The sequence below is a fragment of the Notolepis coatsorum genome (assembly GCF_963971535.1).
Source record: "Notolepis coatsorum genome assembly, chromosome: 9".
Classification (NCBI taxonomy): domain Eukaryota; kingdom Metazoa; phylum Chordata; class Actinopteri; order Aulopiformes; family Paralepididae; genus Notolepis; species Notolepis coatsorum.
Window position 1 is genome coordinate 70,412,296 of NC_140173.1, and position 14,766 is coordinate 70,427,061.

The window sequence follows — 14,766 nt, forward strand, 5'->3', positions numbered from 1 at the left end:
GCGCTCTCTTTATGGCCAGCAGAGAGAAGGGGATAGTCCCGGAAAGGATGAGAGGGTGTTTTTGTGGATAAGCCCAGGTAGTTTCCTGAAGCCGTCCTCCGACGTGCATAATCCCTTCATTGTCCATGAGCGGCTTTAGGCTCCTTAGCTTTGAGCCTCTATCCAATTCTCTTCCGTTTAACAAGTCTGTTCGTTCCTTTTGAAAGCTTTCTGTTTGAGAGAGTTTTGTCCAGCATTTCTCCGCCTCTCCGATTTCCTCTGCGCACAGCGGACCAGTTATTTTTAGCGTCTGTGTATTGTACGTAAAACGCAGCATCCACGCCGTGACGCGCAGGTTGAGTTTGCTGTATTTTTCCAGGTCAAATAGCGGGCTCAACCTCAGACTCACTTGTCTTCTCCTCTTTCACTATCTGGCTTTGCACCACACACTCTTCCAAATTCACTCCTTCATCAATCTCTCCATTTGATGTTTTTTTTCCGGTCGGCTCTCTTAATCACTGTGGCCTGTGCCACCACAGAGAGTCCTCATTTAGTGTCTTTACGCTGGAGCCCCGGGTGCCGCGATCGGCCGGGTGCTCTGCTCCATGGCAGTGCCCCCAGTTCTCTGGGAGGGTCAGGTTCTGAATTTCTATCACATGGTTCTGAACAAACGGCTTCCATTGTTTAGCCGTGCCTTTGATCCAATGGAGAGCGATCATTGAGTCTGTCCAATAGTGTTTCTTGATTTCAGGCACCTTAAATTTTTCACAGACAAACTTTCCTAGTCTAGACCCTATCAAAGCTCCCATCAGCTCGAGTCGAGGTAGGGTGATTTTCTTTAATGGAGCAACTTAAGTTTTGGCTGTTACTAGACTAGTGGTGCATCTCCCATCTACATCTGTCGTGCGCAAATAGGCTACTGCGCAATCAGCATTTTCACTCGCATCACAGAAAATGTGGACCTCTTTGTCTAAAAGTGTGTCGTCACTATTCTGCAGTTCTGAAGTGTAAATTCTGCTTATGGCTATGGAGTCTAAATCAGGAATTTCAGCGCACCACTGATGTCATTTGGCTGAGAGGTCATCTGGGAGCTGTGCGTCCCAGTCGAGACCCCGTTCCCACATCTCTTGGAACAGGCATTTTACCATAATGCTGAATGGGGATAAGAAACCTATTGGGTCAAAGATTCGTGCTGCGGATTCGAGAACTCCTCTCTTAGGCAGGGGCACCACCGTGTAGACACTGGTGAGTGAGGAGGGAGACCTCTTACTCGATCCTGTGTTCCATGGGGAGCCAGTGAAGTGATCTGAGGGTGGGGGTGATGTGGTCATGTTTGCGCACCCTCATCAGGATCCTAGCATTGCAGTTTTGCAGGATTGCAGTTTTTGAATGCTTTTACTAGGGATCCCGATGAGGAGTGCATTACAATAATCCAGCCTGGAGGAGACGAAGGCGTGGATGAGTTTCTCTGAATCTGCCAGAGTGAGTGAGGAGCGGAGTTTTGAGATGTTCCTGAGGTGAAAGAAAGAGGTCTTGCAGATGTATTTGATGTGAGTCTCGAATGAGAGGTGGGGGTCCATTTTCACGCCCAAGTTAGTGACAAGGTTAGGTTAATAGTTTATTGCTTTCCTCCAAGTCGGGCAGACATGGGGCCTCTGCTCCTAGCTGCTCATCTATCTTGTTCAGCAACTTGGTTACAGACGTCCTTACTGCTCCTCAGATCGCCTTCAAACTTGAGAGTTCAGTCATTCTTCTTCAAATCTAATTAGTCTGTTCTGTAGAATAGGCTAACCGCAGCAGCTTGAACAGGCTATTGTTGGGGTGGTGAGGGTCCTTCATTATTCTGCAGGCTCTGGATTTGCACCTCCTATTGTATAAGTCCTGCAGGGGTGGTAGTGCAATACCCGTAGTACGCTCTGCTGAGCCCACCACTCTCTGTAGGGCCTTCCTGTCCTGGGCAGTGCAGTTTCCAAACCAGGCAGTGATGTTCCCAGTCAAGATGCTCTCTACAACCCCAGAATAGAAGGAGTGGAGTATCTTCCCCGATACTCTGTACTTCCTTAATTGTCTCAGGTGACATTGTCCATGTGTGTGTTGTCCATGTCAGGTCCTCTGTGATGTGGACTCCCAGGTACTTAAAACTGCTCCCCCTGTCCACGATAGCCCCATTTATCCACAGTGGTGTGTGTGTCCCCTGCTGTATTCTCCTAAAATCCACTATCAGCTCCTTGGTCTTACCAATGTTCATCTACTGTAAGTACAGTTACTTTCTAATAATGGATATGGCTCCGCAATTTTTTATCGGAATGGAACACAGATTTTTTATAAACGTTCACATTTACATTTACATTTACATTTAGTCATTTAGCTGACGCTTTTATCCAAAGCGACTTACAAGTTCTGTATGACAAGTCATCAGTTGAGTAACAATGTTCAAACTGTTGAGTGCTACAGTGTAGGTTAGTATATTAGGGTTAGTGCATGACATTAAGGTTAGTTAGGGTTAGATTATTATGAAAAGATTTATCACAAAAAGTAGACAAACTAACTGCGCTCCAATCTATGCCAATAACATTCAGTTTTGTGGTAGATAATCCTGAAAAATAAGAAAAAAAGAAAAAAAAATCATCGACAAGTAATTTGCTTGCAGGAAGCTGGCTAATGTCGTTTTTTGAAATTTCAAAACTCATTCAAAGCTCAAGGTCTCCTCCTATGACTATAAACAGAATTGCGACGCAAATAAAAAATGGCGAATAATCGCTTGTAAATTAATGCATTTCAAAAACGAATATTTCATTAATAACACTTTGACCTATTGGTAAACAAACGTATTGCTGAAAATATACACTATGACTGCTGTTTTGACAGGATTAGGGTCTTAACTCTTGGCTACATTTGAAGAAAACATTAACCTCTTCCACCCGTGCGGTCCATCGGCGGACGGCAAATGACATCACGTCATAAATCAATCTGTCTAGACTGTCTGACAAAAGTATTGTTTAATTTTTCAAACGTATTCAAGTATAAACATCATAACCATGTCACAACAGCAGTTATAATGTATATTATCATCAATATGTTAGTTTACCAATAGGTTAAAGTGTTATTAGATAGATTTTCGTTTACATTTTTCTATTGTTTTGGTCTCGAAAGTCGACCATTTTGGAAACATTTTACATCAGGAATTGTAGAGAACACCGAGAGCTTTTGAATTTTTCCAAACGACACTTTCCAAAGGCCTCTATGGGGTTTCAAGCAAATTACTTCTGTGTGCTTTTTTTTTTATATCTCTTATTACTCTGGATAATAAACCACAAAACGTAACGTTATTTGCATATATGGGAGTGCAGTTAGTTTGTCTCCCCTATTTCTAGCATGTAGCAACAATTAGATTTGAAATTAGTTTCAAAATGGTGGCACCCTGGCAAAAATAAAAAAGCTACTGTACATACTAGGGCTGACTCCTATTAGTCGATTAGTCGACTAATCGGTCGAAAGGAGCCGTAGTCGACTGGCCAACCTCTTAGTCGAATATATAAAAAAATTAATAAAAAATAAAAGTATAATTTTTTATTTTTATTTTTTTTATCATTCTTTCCAAAAGAAAAGAGGCCTAGAAGCGTGGCTAACGCTAATGGCACACATACCAGAGGCTAACTGCCTACGAAAACAGGCACAGAGGCACTGAAAGAGGATTTCACCCATCTAATGAACACACTAGACTAGACAAATATCAAGATGTATCCATCAGTGGAGCAATTGCATGCTTTTGCAGAGGACAAGAAGCCTTCAGTCGACTCCTTCAGACATTAAGCACCCCCCACAGCCCAAATTAACGATAAAAAAAATGAAAAAAAACATTAAAAAAATATATATTTTAAATATTATAAAAGAAAATGTTGTCGACCAACGGCAAATTTTGGCCAATCATAGTCGACCATCCAAATCCTTAGTCGGGGACAGCCCTAGTACATACAGTAGATTTCATTATCTGTTCTTATGCATGCCTGGTGATACTAAATCCAAATTGAACTCGGGCATTTGAAATATAAGATTTGGCACAATCCATAAATGTGCGAATTGGCTATAATAAGGTAATATATAAGCCTGCTATTCTATATTCTATAATGATATTTCAAATTGCATTGGTCCGGATGGGAGAATTCAGTACTGTATCTACAAAACCTTCTGTTTAATCATCTTCCCTTTATCCATTTCCTTAGATTTTCTGTACACATGATCTCAAGAAGGTACTGATCATTTTCATGTCTGGTAATTTTTAGCATGGTGTTATTCACTGTCAAAAATGCAAAGAAAAATCATAATTCATATTCTCCTTTGTTTCATCACAATTTAAGCAAGCCTAGTAATAGACACAATATTTTTTTTTGTCTACTTTTTCTCCTCCTTTTTCCGTGATTTTTCTCCCATCCCAATTTACCTCTCGTGCCAATTCTCCCTGTCCTGTCCTGATCGTTGCTCGCATGTGCCCCCCACTGGCCGGTCGTAGGGAGGATAGAAGCCCATCACATGTCCCCTCCGATACATGTGGAGGCAGCCAGTCACATCTTTTCACCTGCCAGCGCAGACTCTCATTGGCGGGGAGTAACGTGTAGGAGGCTCACACTGCCCCCGCCATTTTCCTGTCTTTGCTGTGCAGGCGCCCTGACCTACCTGTAGGAGTCGCTGTTTACAACGACCAGACTACCACCCATCGACTCTCCTCCCGCTGACTCTGCCAAATGACTCAGTATGATGGCCGGCCCAAGCCGGAGGCAACGCTGACAGCCGGATTCGATACCGGTGTCTCTTGCGTTGGTGACGAGCGCAATGTCCGCTGCGCCACCCAGCCGCCTTAGACACAATATTTCTGACACTGGGAATACATTCACTGAGGTCCATAGATGTCCCTAGATACCAAGAATATGCAAATTGACCTTGTAGAAGTGGAGCAATATTCCATTTACTTAGGTATGTATTTTAGGCGGATTCTCAGAAAATAGGGCTCCGGGCTTAAGAGGTTAATCGATACAGTCTGTAGTAGGGCTGACCCGGATTAGTCGAATAGTCGACTAATCGATCGAAAGAAGCCGTAGTCGACTGCCAACCTCTTAGTCGAATGCAAAATATATATATATATATAATATAAAATATATATATATATATATATATATATATATATATATATATATATATATATATATATATATATATATATATATATATATATTAGGGCTGTCAGTTTATCGCGTTAATTAGATTAATTAATTACACAGCAAATTATCGCGTTATGAAAATTAACTCAAAATTCATTTAAAATATATATATTTTAATTTTAATTTATTTTTATAATCTTTTTTTTGTATCTCATTCATTCCATAAGAATGTAGAATACACATTTACAGACTTTTTTTTAATATGGTCCATTTGCATGTTCTTGGTATCTGATTCTAGGGACATCTATGAATCTCAGGGAATGTATTCCCAGTGTCAGAAATACTGTGGGCTAGATCCACAAAGAATGGATTGCACGGTGCAAGTCTCACCCTTACTTACAATTCATTATGAATTGAAAATGGGGGACCCTGATGTAAACAAGACGAAAGTCTTTCTCTGGTCTGCATCCCCTTAACAATTGTGTGTATTGAGCCGTACTGTATTGTACCCATTCTGCAATCTGTTAATACAAATTTCATTCAATCAATCAATCTGCGCTGTGATTGATTGAATGAACATTTTATTTTGAGTAAATTGTAATGAACCAAATGAGGATATCAATAATTATTTTTTTTATCTTTGACTGTGAATAACACCATGCTCAAATGGACCAGACCTGAAAGATCTAAGCAAATTAATACATGAAGATGATTAAACAGAAGGTTTTGTAGATACAGTACTGAATTCTGCCATCCGGACACATGCAATTTGAAATATGATTATAGAATATAGAATATCAGGCATAAAATGGTTATGCGATTAAAATGCGATTAATTAGATTAATTAATTACAAATCCTGTAATTAATTAGATACATTTTTTTAATCGCCTGACAGCACTATATATATATATATATATATATATATATATATATATATATATATATATATATATATATATATATATATATATATATATATATATATATATATATATATATATATATATATATAATCATCATTTCCAAAACCAAAGAGGCCTAGAAGCGTGGCTAACGTTAATGCCGCGCATACCAGCGATGCTAACTGCCTAAGAAAACACTGAAGGCACTGAAAGAGTATTTCACCCATCTAATGAACACACTAGACTAGACAAATATCAAGATATCATCATATATCAGTGGACCAATTGCATTCTTTCGCAGAGGACAAGGAGTTTTCAGTCGACTCCTTCAGACATTAAGCACCCCACACAGCCCAAATGGAATAAAATTCTTTTTTTTAATTATCATTATTCAGGGGGGTAGTCGACTACCAGTCGACTATCGGCTAATTTGCGCCAATCAAAGTCGACTATCCAAATCCTTAGTTGGGGACAGCCCTAGTTTGTAGACATGGATTTATGATGTGATGTCATCTGCGGTCCGCTCGGGCTAAAGAGGTTAAGACGCAGCAGGTGAGGCAGGTGGCTTAGTGAAGATACTGTATGTACGCTTGTCAAGAGTCAATTGCTCAGTTGTTAAGTATTGACATTACTAATTGAGATGTCATGCTAATATGTCATGTTCTACAGTAAGGCTTACTACTATAATACCTAATAAAACAAGTCATTAGAATAATACTTGAAATACTTGAAATTTTATTTGAAGGATAAACCCCTTGAGATATGCTATCTCGTTTTCGAGGGGGTCCTTAACATAGGATACAAAACATACAATACAATACAATACATAACAAAAAAAAAACAAGACAACAAATGCACTTATACACTGACAGACGCTCTCCCAAGCTCACTCCCACAATCCACACTGATTCATCCCAAGAGGATCACCAATATATATATATATGTTCCCTTATAAAACACAAACAAAATTATAATTTGATCTGAAAACGACATTTAAGCCCTAACACAGTAAATCAATAACAGGTGCAAGTAGTCTGTAGATGAGTGAACAAAGATATCTTGAATAACCGGTAAGAAGTAAGAGATCTGAGTGAACTAGGCAGTTTGTTCCAATCAGCTGGTGCTTTATATTTAAAGGCAAGTCGACCGATAGCTTTGATGGTTCGAGGTATACTAAAGAAAGGAAGATCCGTGTGTCTTAAATTATAAGTTGAACTATATGGTGTTAAGAGCTGCTTTAGATAGGGGGGATAATTAAAGTAAATACATTTGTAAACAAAAAGCAACCAATGAAAATGTCTTCTGAATTGGGGAGAAAGCCAGTGTAACAACTCAAACATAAGACAGTGATGGGTTCTATAAGGACACCTCAATATAAATCTGCAAACACTATTATAAGTAACATTTAAAGGACGGAGATTTGTTAGTGTGGTGTTTTGATAGACTATGTCTGCGTAATCCATTATTGGAAGTACCAGCTGTATAATGATTATTTTCCTAACCTGAAGAGAAAAACAGTTAATAGAACGATACAATATTCTCAGGCTACAATTTGTTTTCTTCATCACAGCATCAATATGTGACTTGAAGGTGAGTTGAGAATCAAGCCAAAGACCCAGATACTTATATTCATCGACATTTTAAAGAGGAGCATCATCTAAAAACTTAATCGACAACTGATTTGATATTTGCACTAGATTTGATCTAGTACCAAACAGCATACTATAGGACTTCTTCTTATTTAATAAAAGTTTGTTAATAGATAACCATTTCTGGACAGCATCAAAATTAGTCTGTAAAGAGTACTGAATTTGTTGAATATCAGACTTAGAAGAATAAATCACTGTATCGTCAGCATACAATTGTGTAAGACAGTCAGATGGTATCAGGGTGAGATCATTAACAAATATAGAAAATAATAATGGTCCTAAAGATGATCCTTGAGGAACACCTTTATCCATAATAAAAAAAATCAGACTGTTTACCCTGATATGATACACACTGACGTCTCTGGTGGAGATAGGAATTGAACCAAAGTAAAGAATTATTAGAGACACCAATAGCACACAGTTTGTCAAGAAGAAGATAATGATCAACCAAATCAAAAGCCTTTGTGAGATCTATAAATATTGCACCAGTAACCATGTTATTGTCCATTGCTGAGTGAACATCATTGGTCAACTTCAGAAGGGCTGTAGTTGTGGAGTAGTTTGGCCTGAAACCAGATTGGCATGGTGATAAAATATGAGAATCATTAACATAATGGGATAATTGATAAAAAATTAGTTTTTCAAATACTTTTGCTATACTATTAATAATTGAAATTGGTCTATAATTATTGAGATCAGAAGGATCACCACCTTTATGCAATGGAATGACTTTTGCACATTTCCAGCTTAATGGAGTTTCATTAGTTGTTAAAGATAAATTAAATAAATCAGACAAAGGATATGATAATACATGAGATGCAAGTTTGATGAATTTGATCTCCATACCATCTGAACCACAGCTAGTACCCAATCTTAATTCATCAATGATCTTCTGAACATCAAGCGGACGAATACTTCTAAAGGAAAAAGAGCTGTTGCATCTGGTGTTATTAAGAGGCACATCGGAATATGAAGAGTCATTAAATTTGAGTCTGCAGACAGAATTAAAGTGCTGATTAAAGGCAAGTGCAATTGAGGAGGGATCATTGACAACTTCATTATTAATTCTAATATGAGTGGGATTTATAGATGACTTCTTAGTAATGCTGTTGATTCTCTTCCAAAACTGTTTTGGATTGCTAAATTCATTGCTTAAACAATCTTTGAAATAGTTGGATTTAGCATTTCTTGTTTTAGTTGTACATAAGGTAGACGTGGTAACTTTATCTTCCAAATGCAGAAGATGATAGAATGGTCGCTGAAACTATCAGGTAACACACCAGAGTTTGAAATTCTGTCCGGGTGTGAGACGAGAATCCAATCTAGCAGGGACTTGGATCTAGTATCAACTCTAGTAGGCTCACTAATGAGTTGAGTTAAATTGACACTGCCAAATAGGTTTCGAGCATTACTAGATGATCGATCTAGCCAGTTGATGTTAAAGTCACCCAAGATAATAATTTCATTTGGACGATCTAAAGAGTTAATGGTGGATAATATATCATTTGTAGATTCAGAGGGAGAATCAGGAGGTCTATAAATATTTCCTATGGTCAACTGCTTATTTTCATGAAAAGAAATTTTAATAAAAAGACACTCAAAGTTTATAGGGTTTACCCTTGGCCTGAGGAGCTCAGATGTCAGATTTGATTTGACATATGTAGCCACTCCTCCACCTCTAGTACCCCTATCAGCTCTGTACAGAACATAGTTGTCAAGTTCAACTTCATTGTCAGAGATTGCACTATGCAACCATGTCTCAGACACAGTAATTACACTGGGATTATTGTAGACAAGCCAAGCTCTAAGTAGATCGATTTTGGGGTACAGACTCCTTATATTCAGGTGAATAACATTTAAACCTTTAGAAGTATTCATCATACCAGAGTTGTATTAAAAAAAAAAAAAAAAACAACGGGATATATAATCTTGTGCTAGGAGGAACAATGGATAATGAGCAGGGAGCAGGAGAGCGACATACATTCAAGTACACACACACACATAGAAGCCTACTTTGCTGGAAAGAATAATTTCACACATATACAGTACGTGTGTGTGTGTGCTTGCGCGTTGAGGCTGCCTCACTAAGCCATTTCTCCACGCATGTATTTATTTATGAAGCATTTATTTATCCATTCTGGTTGGATGGTGTATTGTACTTGTGCTGTATAATAACAATACATTTGAATCTAATCTCATTTTGAGATCAGTCACAAATCGCTTCCGCGCTACCTGTAGAATGGATCAGCATGGTGGATGGCAATGCCAAACCTCCGCCTTATATGGAGCTGGCGGGGCGTATCTGTATGCAAATGCAATGGCAGAGAATGCACATTTCGGTTTAAGAATGAGTGACGTATTTCATTCATGGGAACCCAGTTTGCGAAGATTTTGACGAGTTACGGAGACCGTTTCACACGTTCAGGAATCTGGAGGAGGATTTCCGTAAATTTGTTGGTACGAGATTTTTACCAAGATACTTACCAAGGCACTTACGAACACGATCGAGAACGAGGACCATTGAGCTTAAGTAGAGAGAGAGGGGAGGGGGCCGTAGCCCCTTGCCTCTCACTTAGATGTGAGCTATACTATTGTTTGGGGCAACCAAAAGGGATTCCTCGACATAGCACACGCACACGCACACGCACACGCACACGCACACACACACACACACACACACACACACACACACACACACACACACACACACACACACACACACACACACACACACACGCACACACACACACACACACACACACACACACACACACACACACACACACACACACACACACACACACACACACACACACACACTATAGTGGTTGTTGGACATGTGTATGACTCTTCATGACTCTCCTCCCCTCTCCCCAGCTCCCTATGTGAAGGTGTACCTGCTGGATAGCGTGGGAGCATGTAAAGCCAAAAAGAAAACCAAGATTGCACGGAAGACCCTGGAGCCTCTGTACCAGCAGCAGCTGCTGTTTGAGGAGAGCCCTCAGGGCAAAGTGCTGCAGGTAAACATGCTGCCTTCTCTCTCTCTCTGTGTGTGTGCGTGCGTGCGTGCGTGCGTGCGTGCGTGCGTGCGTGCGTGCGTGCGTGCGTGCGTGCGTGCGTGCGTGTCTGTCTGTCTGTCTGCGTGCGTGCGTGCGTGCGTGTGCAGATGCTGGGTGATTACGGGCCTTTGGATAAACGGAGGTGTTTAAAGTTGACATTTATGCTTAGCTTTTCAATTCCTTTCAATCCCTGCATCGTTACATACTGTAAGACTATATAAAGGTTTAGGCCCTCTGAGAATCTCATTAAACTGTCATATATCATCCTGTATGACAGCTCTCTCACACACAATGTACACTCTGAAAGGTAATGGTCTCCAAAGGTACGGGTCATGAGGTTCACTGCAACATTCTGATTTGATTTCCCTTTGGCTGCAAGTATTACGCCTCGTCTGCTGATAGGATTGGTCAAGGAAGATTTACAAGAATGTTAGCTGCAATGTGCAAGATCTTTCAGACTGCATTCCTTCAAAGTTGTTCCCACTGGCCATGTCAGCCAAGCGGGCCCCCGACTGGGACAGGTGAACGGCGAGCTCAGAATTCACACGGAATAGAATAGAATAGAAGTACTTTATTGATCCCGAGGGAAATTCAGCACCACAGGTCGCTCACAATGAACATTTAGTTAGTCAGAAATCTAAAATAAGAATAAAAATACAAATAAAAAAAGAGATAAAATATGTATATACATTAAACAATTCTAAAATATACAGTCAAATACAGTCAAATGTACAGTAAAATGTCAAATGTAAATGTCCAGGAAGATATACAGGTATTTACTCTTCGCTCAGTGAGGCAGTGATCAGTCAGCATGTGCCGCGGTATAGTCTGTGATACCGGTGTTGCTCTGTGTTCCGGCTCCACTGAGTACATTACTTACCCACCGCCCCCACCGGTGTATGCTTTGTTTTTAGTTTTTTTTATCGAAATAAAACCCATTTAGTTCATTTTCACATATAATGCCGACAAATTAAATGTTTTACTAATTTGTAAAATACAAGCATGTAAGTCAAACAACATTATAAACTGAACGTGTGGACAGCAGCTACTTTTAGGTTTCACTTTCACTTAGTTTTAACTTCACGTGAAGGAGAGAAAGGAGGCTCTGGAGACACGACACGTTACACAATGATAGCGGAGGATTTGGAAATATTTCGGATTAAACCTGCAGCAGCGAAAGCTTGACTGGCGAGGAGCCTAGAGGCCCAGTCCAGACCAGCAACAGTATGTTTGCGCAATATGTGATCAATGTACTGACTACATTGATCCAATCCATCATTGAAAATGAATAAAAAACAGACAGAGACAGACAGACACAGTGGATCAATGTAGCCGCATAACGTTAGAGATCAAAGTGAGCGCTCTACAGAAATTGAGCATAATTTTGTAAAATGTCCGGTGTCACTGGTAACTTATATGATTTTCATTCAAAAGAAACTAAATAAGTACCCAAGTACTTATTATTTAAGTAAATAAGTAACACATTGGAGTGCTATTCTTTTACTTTTACATTTCAAGACAAATATTATTTCTTTAAATGATCCTAAAAGGTTTTACGGAAGTAACAGTAGGCCTACTATACTTCTAGTTGAGTACTATTATCTCAGTACACTTGGCAGGTGAAGATCTGATCATCTGTGAGGGTAACAAAGAGAAAGATCTTTCCACTCTAAAAAAAAAAAAAAAGGGGTCCAGAGCCCCACCCACTTCAAAAAGTATTTCAGTTTACGAGACATTATTTGCATTCCGAGACATGAAAGTGATCAAAGTCTGCAGTAAACGATGCCCTCAGTTCACCTGTCGCTCATTTACAGGCCCTAACAACCTGGTTCTACAAAGGTTTCTAAGGTATACTTTTCTAAAGGAGCTCGCTTCTCTGTGTTTACCACACTCTACCTGAGCACAGGGATCATCAATCTGTCCAAGTGCCAGAAGCTTTAACCGTTTTAACACTGTGGGGGCCAGAATTAAAAATATATGTATATTTATTTAGGCCTAATTATTATTGTTTAATAACATAAGGGTCAATTAAGGGTCAATTAAGAACAAATTCGTATATACATTTACATTTACATTTAGTCATTTAGCTGACGCTTTTATCCAAAGCGACTTACAAGTTCTGTACGACAAGTCATCAGGAAGGGTACAACTCTATCAGCTGAGTAACAATGTTCATCAAAGTGTTGCGTGTTACAGTGTAGGTTAGTTATTAGGTGCATGACAGTAAGGTTAGTTAGGGTTCGAGTTTTTTTTATTTATATATATATATATATATATTAGTGCTGTCAGGCGATTAAAAAAATGTATCTAATTAATTACAGGATTTGTAATTAATTAATCTAATTAATCGCATTTTAATCGCATTACCATTTTATGCCTCATATTCTATATTCTATAATCATATTTCAAATTGCATGTGTCCGGATGGCAGAATTCAGTACTGTATCTACAAAACCTTCTGTTTAATCATCTTCCATCTATTAATTTGCTTAGATTTTTCAGGTCTGGTCAATTTGAGCATGGTGTTATTCACAGTCAAAGATAAAAAAAATGTATTGATATTCTCATTTGGTTCATTACAATTTACTCAAAATAAAATGTTCATTCAATCAATCACCGCGCAGATTGATTGATTGAATGAAAAGTTATTAACAGATTGCAGAATGGGTACAATACAGTACGGCTCAATACACACAATTGTTAAGGGAATGCAGACCAGAGAAAGACTTTCGTCTTGTTTACATCAGGGTCCCCCATTTTCAATTCATAATGAAGGTGCAACTTGCACCGTACAATCCATTCTTTGTGGATCTAGCCCACAGTATTTCTGACACTGGGAATACATTCCCTGAGATTCATAGATGTCCCTAGAATCAGATACCTAGAACATGCAAATGGACCATATTAAAAATAAATCTGTAAATGTGTATTCTACATGCTTATGAAATGAATGAGATAAAAAAAAATTATTATAATAAAAAAAAAAAGAAAAAAAAAATTGTAATTCATTTTGAGTTAATTTTCATAACGCGATTATTTGCTGTGTAATTAATTAATCTAATTAACGCGATAAACTGACAGCCCTAATATATATATATATATATTATTTCAGATAATGGTTGAAGAAGTGCGTCTTAAGTCGAGACGGCGGAAGATTGGAGGGGTTTCGGCTGTCCTAACTGGGGTGGGTAGTTCAATCCACCATTGTGGGGCAAGGACTGAGAATAGGCGGCATCTCTTTGATGACCCTCCCAGGGCTTGGATAGGAGTAGGTCTGAGGCAGCCAGAAGATGCAGAGCGTAGGGGTCTTGAGGGTGTGTAGTTAGAGACCATTGACCGGAGGTAGGCGGGAGCGGTTCCCTTTGCCGCACGGTATGCTAGGTCGAGGGCCTTGAAGCGGATACGTGCAGCAATGGGGAGCCAGTGCAGGTCCCTAAGAAGTGGGGCCGACTTCGGTAGGTTTGAGATCAGGCGGGCCGCTGCGTTCTGAATGAGTTGAAGAGGCTTGGTGGCAGTGGCCGGGAGGCCAGCGAGCAGTGCGTTGCAGTAGTCGAGGCGGGAGATGACTGTTGATTGGACGAGGAGTTGGGTGGCTTCTTTTGTCAGGAAGGGGCGTTGCTCAGGAGGAATCTGCAGGTTATATATACAATGACGGCCTGGCGAGAGGACAAAAAGGCCTCTCGAAGGGTAACAGGGATGACAATAAAATGTAATCAAATAGTAATGAAAATAGACAGATGATACATACAGCACAGAGGTAAGGGAAATAATTTAAACACACATCAAACAAACAACCTAATTACAAGGTATGTAATACATGAAGCAGAACAGTCAGATTATAGTTGCAGGTGTGTGTAGTCCTTATTTTTTGCCTATATCAGTGGTTCCCAAACGTTTTCAGCTGGAGACGCCAAAGACAAATGTGGCGTCTCCCCAGGACCAAACATACTAACCTGTTCAGATGAGGGCCGTGCAACTCAGATTTGGACCATATAGTCATCAAAAAGAAAGGTGATGGAG

At 39.4% G+C, this 14,766-nt stretch overlaps 1 protein-coding gene across 1 annotated transcript in view; it reads left to right on the plus strand.

The window, feature by feature from the left end:
• The window catches only part of rims1a (regulating synaptic membrane exocytosis 1a), a gene marked incomplete at its 3' end in the record, with an annotated part of 159,388 nt that overhangs the window by 142,418 nt on the left and 2,204 nt on the right, over nucleotides 1-14,766 (plus strand). Inside the window, 1 exon segment of the mRNA XM_084321094.1 lies at nucleotides 10,565-10,707. Coding sequence (XP_084177220.1) covers nucleotides 10,565-10,707 — 143 coding nt within the window.